The sequence below is a fragment of the Chroicocephalus ridibundus genome, chromosome 3 (genome assembly GCF_963924245.1).
Source record: "Chroicocephalus ridibundus chromosome 3, bChrRid1.1, whole genome shotgun sequence".
NCBI lineage: Eukaryota > Metazoa > Chordata > Aves > Charadriiformes > Laridae > Chroicocephalus > Chroicocephalus ridibundus.
In genome coordinates this window covers 45,572,304-45,588,510 of record NC_086286.1, presented here as the reverse complement: position 1 = coordinate 45,588,510, position 16,207 = coordinate 45,572,304, and the positions used below count along the sequence as shown (strand labels likewise).

General features: G+C 37.3%; 1 protein-coding gene across 7 annotated transcripts in view; it reads left to right on the top strand.

Annotated features, from left to right (window-relative positions):
- The window catches only part of RYR2 (ryanodine receptor 2), a 424,514-nt gene that overhangs the window by 363,358 nt on the left and 44,949 nt on the right, over positions 1-16,207 (top strand). For all 7 annotated transcript variants that reach the window (XM_063328961.1, XM_063328960.1, XM_063328958.1 and 4 more), the window contains 4 exons: positions 9,270-9,369; positions 10,380-10,459; positions 12,462-12,538; positions 13,107-13,180. In XM_063328961.1, the coding sequence (XP_063185031.1) occupies positions 9,270-9,369; positions 10,380-10,459; positions 12,462-12,538; positions 13,107-13,180 (331 nt within the window). The remainder of the gene's footprint in view (positions 1-9,269; positions 9,370-10,379; positions 10,460-12,461; positions 12,539-13,106; positions 13,181-16,207) is intronic.

Sequence of the window (16,207 nt, the reverse complement as noted above, 5' to 3'; positions counted from 1 at the left end):
ACCTTTTCTGTAGGCCCTTTTTAAATACTGGAAGGCTGCTATAAGGTCTCCCCAGAGCCTTCTCTTCTCCAGGCTGAACAACCCCAACTCTCTCAGCCTGTCCTCATAGGAGAGGTGCTCCAGCCCTCTGATCATCTTAGTGGCCCTCCTCTGGACTCACTCCAGCAGGTCCATGTCCTTCTTATATTGGGGCCTCCAGAGCTGGTCACGGTACTCCAGGTGGGATCTCACCAGAGTTGGAGTAAAGGGGCAGAATCATCTCCCTTGAGGTGCTTCTTTTGAAGGCCATGCTTCTTTTGATGCAGTCTAGGACGCAGTTGGCTTTCTGGGCGGTGAGTGCACATTGCCAGGCCATGTTGAGCTTTGCATCCACCAACACCCCAAAGTCCTTTTCCTAAGGGCTTGTCTCAATCCATTCTCTGCCCAGCCTGTATTTGTGCTTTGGATTGGCCCATCCCATGTTCAAGACTTTGCACTTGGCCTTGTTGAACCTCATGAGATTTGCACAGGCCCACCTCTCAGAGGTCCAGGTCCCTCTGGATGGCATCCCTTCCCTCCAGTGTGTCGACTGCTCCACACAGCTTGGTGTCATCGGCAAACTTGGTGGGGGTACACTCAATCCCAACATCCATGTCACCAACAAAGATGTTAAATGCTACCAGTCCCAGTACCAACCCCTGAGGAACACCACTCGTCGCTGCTTGCCACTTGGACATCGAGCCATTGACCGCAACTTTTTGAGTGTGGCCATCCAGCCAATTCCTTGATCTATATATCGATTCTTAGGAATTAAATATTCCAATTAGTATGCAAAAATCTGTTCCTCGTTAGTTTTTCCCACCTATAGTGGAATGGATGTAACCTAACGCATGGTTTCACTATCCACAACTACAGGATAAGTTATTTATATATCTACTACAAAAACACAAACCTTTGGTTAAGTAAGATTCGATCAGTTTTTACATGTTGTCATAAGGAAGGTAGAATTCTTTTTTTAATTTCTTACATGCTGATGGTGTTTATATTGTGCTATTTGTTAATGCCAGGACCTTCTTTCTTTTTCCTCCTTGTGTTCCCCACCACCCTATTTCCATCAGTCACTGTTTTTTAATTCTATGCAAAAATAAAGAGTCTTTAATTCAGTTAAAGAACTCATGGTGTCCTCCACTAGACAGTCAGCTGTTCACCACTCATTTACTCCTACTCGTTGCAGTGTTTTGATTCCTCACAATCTAGTTCATGATATAAATAACATAGGATCAGTTCCATTAATACATTCTTTATTATAAGGTCAGCTGTTTTATAAGGTCAACTGTTTCTCAGTTTCTTGCCTATCTGGCAAGGCAGTTTTGGGCTGTATGGATAACCTCCCATTGACTACGGGAAATGCGCAGCAGAAGTCTTGTAGAGAATCTTTTCTACAAAGTGAATAATATACCGAGGCTTTTCTTTGGGTTTCAGTTCAGGGGCTTAGTGATAAATGATGACTGAAGACTATTCCTTAAGATCTTTCATTGCATCCTCTGGCTGCTTCCCATCTTTTGTGTTTTTATCAGCATCTCTTCCCACTACACTTTTTCTGCTGCTTTTACTAGCGTTAGTGTGGTGGTTTTCAAGAGTACTCACAGACATCCGCCTGCCCTGTCTTTCAACTCAGACAGCAGCTGGCACTCCATGCTTCGCTGCTGTAGCACAACAGAACTGGTTAAAATCTAAGGCAAGGCCTTTGGCAGCCATATAGATGATTCTATAGAATCATAGAATGGTTCGGGTTGGAAGGGACCTTAAAGATCATCTAGTTTCCATCTAGTCTGGGGTAAAGGAGTGATGTGTTTTGAAGAACAAATACATTGCAATGATTAGGTGACCATTCATAGCTTCCGTGTTCTTTGTTCATTTTTAATGCAGTAATTACGTAATAATCTTACCAAACTTATCCCAGTACGTAAGATTTTCCACTCCAGTTAACTGATTTAATACCAGTCGTAGTGGAATCTTATAATGATCCTTTAACCTTTTTTTTTATTATTCCTATAGAGAGTTAGACAGCTATGTCAGCTATTTCAAATACATCAAATTTGTCACACAACTTAAAACAAGAAAGGTTCACACAGTTTGAAAATAATGCGTAGTTTTCTATCTATGTAACATTGGAGAAAAAAATTGGCAACTGAGAATACATGGATTTTTAAGTCATCCAATGCAATACTTTTTTCTTTTAGAGACTCAATACTTTGGCAGTTCCTGTCTACTTGATTAAGAATTAATATGTTGAGTGATCTCATCAGCATGGCAAGAATATGGAGGCAGTATGTAGGAAACAAAACTAACTTCCTTGCCAGAGAGGAACATGTAATTGAATGATGACATCAGAACAGATATTGCTACAAGCTGAAACGGAGACTTTTTAACCAAAACAAAATAAAATGTGTAGTAAAGGTTTTTATTTCAGGATATCTTTATTACTGCGAATTTGTAGCTCAGATTTAATGCTATTTTAACACAGAGCAGTATTTTGTTTAGCTTAGTATATTTTTTCAACTTTATATTGTTTGAAACAATATATTTATAATATAACATTAAAGTTTTTAATACAGATTATTCAAAAGCTAGGAAATGTGAAATACAATGTTGATAAACAATCCTTACTTTATGCCCATGTGGACTATCATGCTGAATATTGATATTGAGTAACACAGGTATGTCATAACCTCTATTGATATGACATGATAAATGGTTTCCTCCCAGTCCTTCATTACTGGGGAGCAGTACACCAGTACTTCTTTTTCTGAATATTAGTGTGAATACAAGAAATAATTTTGATTAATGATTGCTATAATTCTTGTATCTTTTCAGCTGTTATATTATGAAGCATGTAAGAGCATTTTGCTACCTTGTCTGAAATTTGTTTAAAAGTCATGAATAAGATGTTTTTTTCCCCTTTCAATTCTCATTTTTTCACATACTTTTTAGATCAATGTTACTTCTTTTCCTTTCATCTCACCATATTACAAAATACTTAAGCTAACGCCTAAGAAAGTTGAATGTTTACAGCCAATCAAAACAGCCCTTTTTGCATACGTGTTTTTCCTAGCTACATTTTATTTCTATTCTTATTATTTGTTTAGCACCAGCAGCGATAAAGATGAACACAGGGAATATTTTTAAATTTTATGAATTCATTGAGTTAAGATAGACTAGGTAAAAGTATACTTTTACTTAAAAATATTTAATAAATCTATCAATGTTCTAAAGTCTTGTAAAGAATTCTTATATACAAAATAAATAGCTATAGTTTTGAGGAAATTAAAAAATTGCAAACAGACTGCCACTGATTGCATATATCTAAGAATGTGGTAGTTAATTTATGAACCTATTTATCATTTTTAGTGATGATACTTAGACACCACTTTCAGGCATTTTCAGAAGTATTTACTTGTATCATGGAAGTAACATTAAATCATAGAAGGCTTATAGATGCCTGGCATTGAGACACAGCAGTATTAAACTATGTCAGAGAACATAGAACAAGAAGGCACAGCAGATGATGGAGAAATGGCTTTAGAGTGGCCACTCATTTATTATGAAATTCACTTTTGAGATTAATTGTATTTTAATTATTTTATAAGTTAGCAGTGTAGTAGTCTCATAATTTCCTGTTTAACTTATTTTTATATTTTGCTACATAAACTTTAAAGAATTCCTTTTGTTGTATGATAATCTGGATAATGACAGATTTCAATATAGAAAGGATACTTCCAGTGAGGTATATTAATAATGGATAACATATCAGCTAGTTAAAGATAAATTTTCAACTTGAAAAAAATCTATTCAGGATGAGACTTTCATCAGAAGCAGAAATGAAAGTGTAAAAGTGCAGGGATTAAAATATTTTTTAAGTAATATGGAAAGCATATTTCTTTCCATATTAAATAATATGGAAATTATAAACTCCTCTAACACTCTTAAAATCCTGCATATTTAATCTTCAGAAACTATAATGCATTATGTTTTCATTTTCTGTATACACTTTTTTAGAGCTGATGAAGTCCAAATTGAGGGACTTAGGAAAAATTCAACTTTATTTATAGATCATCAATGAGCGTGTATTGAGCTTCAAAGGTTTAATATATATTACATATATATATAAATATATATATAAAGATTCTGCTTGAGTATTTGGTGTTATATTTTAATACATAGCTTGTACTTACGCATGCGTGACACTGAAATTAACAGATGTTTTGCCAGTGTCTAATATGACTAATAGGATTTCTTATCTGGACTAAACAGAGGTATTGAAAAGTATAAAATACGAAGGCAATTCAAAGGAGAAGCATTCATCTTAGAATAGTTGAGTTGGAAGTACTTTCCTCCCTTTCCATCTTTTTTGTTTATTCTGTTTACTCTTTAACTATTTCATAATTTCATTTAAAAAAAAAAAAAAAAACAATCTGTAGAAGCAGGAAGTAGAAGAAGGAAAAAGTAGAAGCCTGCACCCCATGGCTGCGAGCTCAGTGGTAGCAGCAAACAAACCTCTCCATATGGCTTAGTTCCATGAGAGAATCCAAAAATCATTCTTTGTATGGATTATGCGAAAATAAATAATTTCAGTGACGCACTTGTCTGTTAAAGTTCCTATTTTGTTTTCGCAAGTTTGTTGAATCATAGAATCATAGGGTTGGAAGGGACCTCTGGAGATCATCTAGTCCAACCCCCCTGCCAGAGCAGGGTCACCTAGAGCAGGTTGCACAGGAACACGTCCAGGTGGGTTTTGAATCTCTCCAGAGACGGAGACTCCACCACCCCTCTGGGCAGCCTGTTCCAGTGCTCTGCCACTCTCAAAGTAAAGAAGTTCCTCCTCATGTTTAGGTGGAACTTCCTATGCTCAAGTCTGTGCCCATTACCTCATGTCCTGTCCCGGGGCACCACTGAAAGACCCTGGCCACATCCTCCTGACACCCACCCTTTAAGTATTTGTAAGTGTTGATAAGTTCCCCCCTTAGCCATCTTTTTTCCAGACTGAAGAGACGCAAATCCCTCAGCCTTTCTTCATAAGAGGGGTGTTCCAGTCCCCTCATCATCTTGGTCGCTCTCTGCTGCACCCTCTCCACCAGTTCCCTGTCCCTCTTGAGCCGGGGAGCCCAGAACTGGACACAGTACTCCAGGTGCGGCCTCACCAAGGCAGAGTAGAGGGGAAGGATGACCTCCCTTGACCTGCTGGCCACACTCTTCTTGATGCAGCCCAGGATGCCATTGGTCTTTTTGGCCACCAGGGCACATTGCTGGCTCATGGCCACCCTGTTGTCCACCAGGACTCCCAGGTCTCTTTCAGCTGAGCTGCTCTCCAGCAGGTCAGCCCCCAACTTGTACTGATGCATGGGGTTATTCCTCCCCAGGTGCAGCACCCTACACTTGCCCTTGTTGAATTTCATAAGGTTCCTCTCTGCCCAGATCTCCAACCTGTCCAGGTCTCTCTGTATGGCGGCACAGCCTTCTGGTGTGTCAGCCACCCCGCCCCCCCCAGCTTTGTGTCATCAGCAAACTTGGTGAGGGTGCACTCTATCCCCTCATCCAGGTCGTTGATGAATATATTGAAGAGGGCTGGACCCAGTACTGACCCCTGGGGAACACCACTCGTCACTGCCCTCCAACTAGACCCTGTGCCCCTAATCGCTATCCTCTGAGCTCTGTCTTTCAACCAGTTATCTATCCACCTTACTGTCCATTCATCAAACCCACTTTTCCTAAGCTTCCCTATGAGGATATTGCGGGAGACCGTGTCGAACGCTTTGCTTAAGTGAAGGTAGACCACATCCACTGCCCTCCCCTCATCTATCCATCCAGTCATGCCATCATAGAAGGCTATCAGATTAGTCAGACATGATTTCCCCTTGGTGAATCCACGTTGAGTACTCCTGATAGCTTTCTTTTCCTCCACATGCCTTGAGATGATGCCCAGAATGAGCTGTTCCATCATCTTTCCAGGGATGGAGGTGAGGCTGATCGGCCTGTAGTTCCCCGGCTCTTCCTTCTTGCCTTTTTTGAAGACTGGAGTGATGTTGGCTTTCCTCCAGTCCTCAGGCACCTCGTCTGTTCTCCAGGACCTTTCAAAGATGATGGAGAGCGGCCCAGCAATGACTTCCGCCAGCTCTCTCAGCACTCTCGGGTGCATCCCATCAGGGCCCATGGACTTGTGAATATCTAATTGATCTAATTGATCCCTCACTCGATCCTCCTCAACCCAAGGGAAGTCTTTTTCTTTCCCCGTTACTTCCCCCAATGCCTGGGACTCCTGAGGGCTGGGCCGAGCAGTAAAGACTGAAGCAAAGAAGGCATTCAGTAACTCCGCCTTCTCCGCATCCTCCGTCACCATGGCTCCTGTTTCATTCAACAGTGGGCCCAGAACTTCTCTGGTCTTCCTTTTGCTTCCAATATACTTGTAGAAGCCCTTCCTGTTGATCTTGACATCCCTAGCCAGGTTTAATTCCAAGGCGGCCTTGGCTTTCCTCGTTTCATCCCTGCACGCTCTGGCAGCGTTCTTGTAATCCTCCCAAGGGGTCAGTTCCTTCTTCCACTTATTGTAGACTTCCTTTTTACGCTTGAGCTTTTTCAGAAGCTCCCTGCTCAACCATGCAGGTCTCCCGTGTCCCTTAGCCAATTTCTTTCTCTACTACATACGCAAGCTAAAACTTGCCCAACGTGTATTTTTGGCATATGGTTGCTTGTAATGATTTTAAAAAAATAATAGAATGAAGTAGAAAATATTAGTGTCTGTTTTCAAAGGGTATGATGAAAAAGTTTCCTCGGTTTGTTAGGTTGCTGGAGAAAGTCTATAATGTGGAAATACATGCAGATACATTTCTAAGTGGTCAGCTTTTTCCCATATAATTCAAAAACACCCAAGATAAAATAGACTTAGTTTCCTTTAAGGTTTCTTTTCTAAATTCTGGTGAATTACTTTAAATGTTTCATTTAGAATGAAGTATTTTTACTATTGTGATGGTTTCGTGAATGACAGAAAATTCAAACCACTGGCTAATTATTTTGGTGGTTTTCTTGACATCAACCGGCAAGCATAAAGTGCAAAAAACTGTGCTGGTAGCACAGATGACAGTGTTAGCAGTAAGCACATCTTAGAGAAATGGGGATACCTTGACCAGCCAGCAGCTCTCTTCATTTAGTATGCTTTCCATGCAATGGGTGGCCCACTTCATATCAGCGCTACCATCAGATACATACATATATATATGTATGTAGTAACATTGCATGGAGAAAGCAACAGTAAAAAAGCATTGTCAGGCTGAAGAAGGAACCATGATCTTTGGGAGTTATAATCAAAGGTCTTTTGGAGGACGTGCTTGTGGTGGGGTTTTTTGTTGTTGTTTTTGGATTTGTTGGTTTGTTTTGTTACTTTGTTACTGGTTACCTACACAGCTTGATTCCATGCAAAAATGCCACTGTTCGCACTTCACGCTGTTTGGCAATGCCTGTTTCTACTGTTCTTCTATAGTGCCATTGCAAGAAGGAGGCATACCCATTCTTTTAGTCTGTAGATGATGCAGATGCACCGTCACTATACGCATTCTTATAAACTTATCAAAACAATACTGTATAATGAAAATAGCATAGCTGATGTTAGGCTTGTAAAGAAAAGTGAATTATAAATCTTGCAATGGAAGAAAAATGAAAGATTGTTGGGTCTAAAACGAAAAGTAACTAGAAATAGGAAGTAGATTTTTAAAAAAGAAACACTGATCAATTTTCAGTGGCATCCGAAGTAAGGGAAAATATTTTTATTGGAGCTATATTGAACCTGTGATGTCATAATTTTCTGCTGGTTTGTGCGAGTGTTGTATGTGAGTGTGCGTGCGTGTGTGTATGTTTCTGTTTTGTTTTTGTTGAACTCCCAGGAAGAGGTTTAAACATGAAGGCAAAATTTTCAAACCTTAGCATGGCTAAATATGAAGCAAAGCTGCCATATTTTTTTTTTCCTTTTTGTGCCTCCATCTAGATTTGTCACATAATTTAAGGAAAAAAGAAAGATACAATTTAACCACAGGAGAGCTAATAGTGTGAAAAAAAAACCCTGATGAATTTTGTTTCCGCAGCACGATATTATCAAAGATTTAAGAAACAAATTTGCCAGCCTCGGCGAGAACTCTCTGGTAACAGCATAAATGTCTGTGTTGGTTTGCTTTTGAGTTAAAGGTTTCTTTTTCATTCATTTGAACATATTTCTCTTTTTTACCTCTTCTTTTTTAATTTATTATTCATACTCTCTATTTAGCAAGCCTTCATTTTTTAAACCTCTTCCATCTTCCAATGTCTTTTTTCCGTAACTTGGATGGAAAGTTTATGGCAGCAAAGCTGTCATTCTGGCTACTTCTGCTGCAGCTATTCCTGCTTTTAGGTCATACATGTTTTGGGCGTTGTGTTTTTGGACATGATACTAACTGATTGTGTCATGTTCCTTTTGACTAAGCTTTTTACCACGCCATCTGATGGACTCGCTGTCATAGGGCTCTATGCAACTTACATTTTGCAACTTATACTGCTTAGTCATCCTCAATTCTGCAGTAAACTTCAATTAACTTGGTGAAAGTTCAGACTCATCTGGAATTAACTGTGCCTTTATGTTTGCTCTTTATGTTCTTCTTTATGTTTTCGGTAGTACTTTAAATTATAAAGAACAAACTTCACCATTGCTCAAGCAACGCCATGCAGTATTGTTTGTTGCCGCTAGAGAATGCAAAATATAAAAGCACAGTGTATTCTATCAAATATTCTGTTGGTAGGGTGGGCAATCTATATTGTAATATAATGAGATGTTTTGAAAAAAAATCTGAGATGCTTCTGTTACTCTGGTATTCAGCAACAACTTGCAACTCAAGAGCCACATACTGAGCAGTATGAAGTTATGGTCACGCTATAGAAGATTATTAAGAGTATGAACTGTTGCACAAAAACATGGCACAAAAGTGCAAGTTTGATATATGCAGTATATATATAATGAACATGGGCTTTGAACTAACCTGATGATTTACAATTGAGACTCTTTTCAGATAAACTTCTAAAAGCATATTAAAGAAAAATACCAAGGGGAGAATATTACTTGAACATGTTAAATATCTGTTCAGTAGCATTGTATGTATTAAAATGGTCCATGATGTTGCCATAGAGCCCATATACTAAGAGAAAACTAAAAGCCTTTGGAGAACTGATAGTAACTGCAATCCTCATCTTAACTGACTGGAATTTTTATTCAGGAAAAGGAAATGGAAAAGCAAAAACTTCTGTATCAGCAAGCCAGACTGCATGACCGGGGTGCTGCTGAGATGGTTCTGCAGACAATCAGTGCAAGTAAAGGTAATGTTTTATTGAGTAGATTACGTATTAAACCTTATTTCTAATGATTTTTTTGATTCTTATTGGGCAAAACCTGCAGATGTTTGGTGCTAAGGTTTGAATTCAAAGTGCACCCACAGTTTCAAAAACTATTTATAGCTAATCCAGAAAAGTATAATGAATAATTCTCATGAGGTTATTGTGTTGTTTCTATTTTTGTTGTTGTTGTTGTTGCTGACAATAATAATAATAATAATAATAATAATAATAATAATAATAATAATAATTTTTCTTGTGATGATTGAGAGGAAGTGTGAAAAAGTTCATAGCTTTAGCAGTATGCAATGGCAAAAAGGCCCCTAAATTCTGGGGTTTGTATAGTTCTAAAGTAGGTGCAGACTTCAGTTGTCTTTTTTTTTTTTCCCCTTACTCTCCAAATATCTGCTTTATTGGTATACTTTGATAAAACATTTCAGAAGTGTAAATGATGCTTTTTTTCCCTGAGCTACCATCTTCGTCTAAGGTCTGATGCTTTCATTGTTTGTTTTGTGATTAGCTTCTAGAGTAGTAATGTTTTAAAAATAATGTTTGCAAATTTACTGTAACTAAATGCTTTGGATAACTTTCGTTTTCTGAAGAAACAGGAAAAAAATATCTAGACTTGCATGCAGAGGGAACTCATTGTTAAACTTAAAAGCTAGCTTAAAATTGTGCACCCAGCCTTAAATCAATAGTTGGATGCTCTAGCAAATGAAACATGATTTATATTCATTGGGCGCAGTTCTTCCTCTCTCATGTCTTGCTTCTTTTGTGTGCTCTGTATACATTACAGTATGTCTGTAGGCACTCAGGAAGATATTAAGTCACACTAGAGATCACTAGAGATCATGAAAGAAAAATAGGTCTGTTTTACAAGAGAAACAAAAAGGCCTCTCCTGATAAATTACCTTTTAAGTTATTGTATGGGTAAGTTAACAGAACTTTCCTATTTTTAAATATGATCTAAAATTATATCTTAAAATAACTTTAAGGTGAGATGGGGCCAATGGTTGCAGCCACCCTGAAGCTAGGGATTGCCATTTTAAATGGAGGAAATTCTACCGTTCAACAGGTAAGGTACTAATTTATTTTCACCCATTCTAGTAGTATAGATCTTTATACTGTGGTCATTATTGTTGTAGTAGTGTATTATGTAATGTGACTATTTGTTGCAGATGCTGTTTATCCTCTGACTCTCGTTCCCAGAAGAAAATAGTGTACAAAAGTATCTAGTTTGCTAGATATGTATGTCTTATTTGTATACATATAATTGATCTACAGAATACAAGGCAGCTGAAAGGGGGAAATTTTATGTTAAATCATTAACTTCTAGGGGAATTCTGTGGGAGGGAAGGATTTCTTGGGAGATTGCCATTGTCCTGTAGCCAGTAGAGCAAAACTGCTGACCCCAGTCTTCACCAAAAAAAGTGGTACACAACTTCAGAAGTCCTTAGCTTACGCCATGAAAAGTCTTGGGGATAAAAGCAGAGAAGTCAAACTTTATTTATTAATCTATAGGAAGATAATGTGGTGGGCAGTGGACAAGTCTGATACGTTAACAGTATTCTGCACTGTTGAACAGAAGCGCAAGGTAGAGAGTATATTCAGTGTTCTGTAATAGTTGAAGATTCCAGAGTCCAGAAGGCTTCATACCTGCTGTTATGAATGGGTATAGAACAGCTTGAAGAATACAGACAACTGGGAATAGTTAAGGTCTCAAGTTAAGCAACCACTTAAGCAGCTGAATGCAGCCAAACAAAATGTTCTTTTCAGGGGCAACCTTTAGCAGGAATTGACCAGAAAGACCACAAATTTTGCAGAAAAGTACCTGCTTGAATAATTGCCACTTCTTTGTGATGTCATGATGTTAGATTACTTAGGAAAATCATGACATATGTTGTACGTAATTATTTATTCTGAATTAGTAATGCTACAATCTAATTATTTGATAAAGTCTTAATTAATCAGATTGCAGGAAACAGTTATTAGTATGATTACAATAACACTAATGCCACTGGTCTAAATTACGTACTTATAACATGAAAGCATCAGTAATACGGTTAAAATTGCTATTTTTTCAGTTGCCTCATTTTTACCTATTTTCTCTTTTCCTTCTCTTTTCTACCCCACTTCATCTTTCCAATTTTCCTTTAGGTCCTAAGATCAACTCTTCAGTCTTCCTTGGGGAGAATGGTATGGGTGGGGGGAGAGGTACAGAAGCGGTTTTGAAAAGTCATCAACACCGTCATGTGGAGTTCTTTGCTTTGATTAGTATGGTGTTGTTGATGGGGGTGTTCCTTTTCTGTGATCTCGGGTCTGCTCGGGGTTATGCTGATATATTTTAACACTGTCTGCTTATTCACTTGGAGGTTACTTATCTATTTTTCCTACTATTTTTGTTATTTGCAAAAAGAGTTTTACCTCCTTCACAACATGAATTCTTGTAGCACTCCTGTTAAGACTGATCTTTGAACATTGTGATTTTTGTTCACAAGAGGGACATACAGTATCATCCTATATCTTCACTCAACAACACATTGCATTCTAGGATCACAGTTCACTCCACTGAATGACCCTTGTTATTGCACTCTATTATCAGATTGGTATTACACATTACAATAAAGCTAAAACAAATTTAAAAAATACTCACATGACTACTAACATACTGTTGCAACTAAAATGATCTAAACCAAACTGAGGTCGTGACAAGCCCAGTCTGGTGCTGAAACGGTAGTGTCAATACAAATTTGTGGCCTAGCAGTGGCAATCTTGTATTTATATTAAATAGTAAATTCTGCTGGCTGTGATGACTTTAGTTACTATCTTTATTTTCCACGTTTTGGGAAGGAATATCAAAAATGGATGACCTTTTGTAAAGGCCATGAATGTTAAATCTTTTTATTTTTGATACCTGGATTTTTCTCTGCAAGACTCTTACCTAATTTGTAAATATTAGAGATATTTCAAAACACCAATATCACTAGTAACCTAGAATCCATATAGTATTAAGTAAATTAGATTAACACATAGCTTAAATACTCATTCTTTGCATAAATTATTTGCGTTTATTGCAGAAAATGCTTGACTACCTCAAGGATAAAAAGGATGTGGGATTCTTTCAGAGTCTTGCTGGTCTTATGCAGTCCTGTAGGTAAGTAAATATCTACTTTAAAAATTCATTATTTTGCATTTAGGTTTTATTCCATGGGATTTATAGTTTGGGAAAGATCCTCTACCTGCTTTTAGCAAACAGCACCTGGGCACTGTAATGTGCTAGATTTGGGGTAAAGGACAAGGTGGTGCTCATGGTATGAAAATCTTCATATGGTATGGATTTACCTTAGTAATAGTGTCATAGTTTCATAATGGACCTTGTTGCTTGGGGTGAGCTGAACTATATTATAAAGGTAGTCAATATTATGGCTTCTTCGTAATCCTTAAAATGAGTATATATATCATAAACACAAACGTTTCCTTTTTTGGTCAATCATAAAGAGCTAAGTTCTATTGTCGTATGTGGGGCAAAAGCAGGTTAAGTGTGTAGCGCTGAGTTTCTTAATCTTGTAGCAGACACATACTAAGCCACTGAAATGTATCTTCTTGACACTAGTGTGATTATATACTGAAATGAAATCACAAATCCTTCTCTATCTTTCACAAAATGAAATATTACATATATTTAATTAATCGCAGGACAAATGTAATTTTTCTCATTGCAGTGTTCTTGACCTAAATGCATTTGAACGGCAGAACAAAGCAGAGGGCCTTGGCATGGTGACTGAAGAGGGTTCAGGTACTATCGATTTAACAGAAATGTTCTGTGAACATTTCTCTTTTACATTTTGCAGAAGCGAGCTGAATTTGAAAGAACCCTGTAAATATGTATCTAGAGGCTGAAGCTAAAACACGATTCCCAAGAGTGGTTTATGTTTAATTGGCCTACCTAAGCCCATGCTTGTCAATAGTAAATCACTAGCATGTGTTGAGTTTCAGAACAATCTCAGAGGACTCTTACCCATCTTCTGAAGAAGTAAGATGTTACATGTAAAATTGAAAACAGATTCTAGTTACAAAGAGAAGTGTTTAAGCATGTAAAACATTTCAGAAGTCCCTAACCAGTCTCAGCATAAAATGAAATTGAGTTCTCACGCAATTTCTTAAACTGTCTTGGCTGGAATGAAAAAGAGACAATTTAGTTAAGCAGTAAGTTAAATATGAGAGGTCAAGGGAACTGTATCTGTTGTTTAGAAAAAAGTCTGCTGGGAAAGCTTTTTCTTTGAAATAAGTATTTTCTGTTTGTCTTCGGGGAAATACTACAAAATTTTTGCTTCACTTTTGACTTTGAACCAATCTGGCTTTCTACCCTCTGTGTTGTCAGTTCACTGTCAATATCTCTCTCCTGTCTGACAGTAAGTTCTACTACTGCCTTACTGTGATTGTCTGGAAACATTAGATTCATTCTCATGTGATTTAATAGAGCTACCAAAGCACATTTTCTCCCCTTATCTTCAGTATTTTTACGGTGCATTTTTATGTTTAAATCCTACAGTGACCTAATCTTTTAACATGTTTTTATCTTAAAAACAAGGTAAAAAAGCTTGACTGCATAATCATTGTTGCATTTGGGGGTTCATAATTCATACCTGCAACACTACATATCTCATTGACTATTGTGCCTGTAGCTCTTTTGTGTGGCATATTTCTTGAATATTCAACTGCTTGTCTCAAATCAAAATCATGAACTCTTAAATATGACTGAATGTCTTCAAGACCAGTCATATATGCTGCTTCTCTGAAAGTGCTCCCACAGTTTAAATTATAGATCAAATCCTGCTAGACTTATATGAGTAAACAAAATAAAGTAAACCCACGTGGATAAGATTTAGTCACAAGATTCTGGATTGAGCACTGATGCAGCTATCTGGCATATAAGGTTTTGGCTGTTACTTTCATGTTTTACTGAGGATTATTTTGCACAATGTTTTGCTCTTTTGGACAACATTTCTACTACTAAATAATTAAATTTATTATTTATAATGTTGGATTTTGAAATGGACTGTCAAGATACCGGCTCATTTTTCTTTTGACCACTGCCTCTATTTCTAGAAATGTCAGATTTTCATGCAAATATAAATAAAACTTTAAACACTGCATATTTGACTCTACCTATGTTAGAGTATTTTTTTTCTTCCTCATTTGAGGGATTTTTTTTTTTTAATTTTCTGTTTATTTGATCTTTCTGGTTTAGTACACAACTAGTTTTGCCAAAACCAATACTAACTATGTTTTGTATTTGCTAAAAACAATTTCTCAACGTTTTTTCTTTTTTCCCTGTTTCCTTTTCTTTGAACTAATTGTCCTGTCCTCCCTTCCTCAGTCATCACTCATGAGCGTGGTAATTATTAAGAACAACTGCCTATTCTTTATTTTTCCTGCTGTTAGCTTTGTGTCAGCACTGTACAGCTCCTGAACACCATTCGATTTTTTTGTTCCTGTAAGACTGTTAAACTAGTGGGTTCTTTTCTATTATTATTACAATTGTGTATTCCAAACTTCCTGGGTTTTGTGTCAACTCTCCCCGCTTTGTTCTTCCTCCCTTTCTCAGGATTTGCACAGTAACTGGCACACTAGATGTAAGAGCAGCAAGCTTTTTTAAACTTTTTTTTTCTGTTCTTTTTTATTTTCTTTCATTTCAGTGAGCCTGGTATTTGTGATGGATGAATGTTAAAGAAACAAACAAAAACCAACCTATACATACACAAAGACTTGTGCTATAGTCCCCCTGTAGTATTTCTGTTGTGTACTGAATGTGGCTTTATCGCTGCATTGATTTGTGCAGGCACAGGAAATCAGTGGTGGATCCAGTGAGGATTTGAGGGTGGTTAGTAAGGAGAGGACTTGCCACTGGCTAGGTTTACCTAATGCGGTCAGGAGTTGATGCAAGAAAGAGGTGGTGCATCAATAATTTAGAGGAATCAATAATGTTTACAGGTGGTTCTTCCTTGGTCTGAAAGCTACTTGATGTGCTAAGGGTCCTATACCTCAAAGGTTCCTTACTTCAAGCAAAGGAAGAGCTTTGTAGGAGCAGTTGCCGTGAGATGTTCCCAACACCATGAGAAATGAGAATTTAAAATACAAAATGTGTATGCTATTCAGCAGAAATAATAATCTCAAACACAGCAGATGTCTTTTCATTAGCCAAATGTTGTGAAGGAGGATGATCTGGATTTTCAGTTGTTTTCTCAATGGAAATGATTTTATTTGGCTGATTAACAAAATTCTACACTTCAGATTATGTGTTTTCATTTTCTTTGTTATGAAGCAGCAGCAATGTCAAGATACAATAATCACACTATATCATGGATTTCTTGGCACGAAGGAATAATATTTGCTAACAGCACCTTTTAAATTTATTAATATCCAGCTATTGAAAATTCAAGAAAACAACAAAGTAAAGCCAAGGCAAAAAAGACTGTACTTTTTCTTTTCAGGGTTACGTTATTCTTGATATTATGCTACCTTTAAATAATAATAATAACTTTTTTATATTATGAAGCACACCTTTTTCAATTCATTGAAAAGTAGTTTACGTAAGAGCTGTATAGTTACTGTTATTAATACCTGATAGCATTATGAAAGCCCAGCCAGTGTGTCTGTGGGGAAACTCCTGTAGTGGACGAAGTATCCTAGATTTTATGGGATACCTGAGATCGTATGTCTGTTTGCAATCTTATGAATAACCATCTGTAAATACTACAAAGGAAGTACCAAAGATGTGGAAATGTTTTCCCCCATTTCCTTTTTTCAGGGGAGATACTTA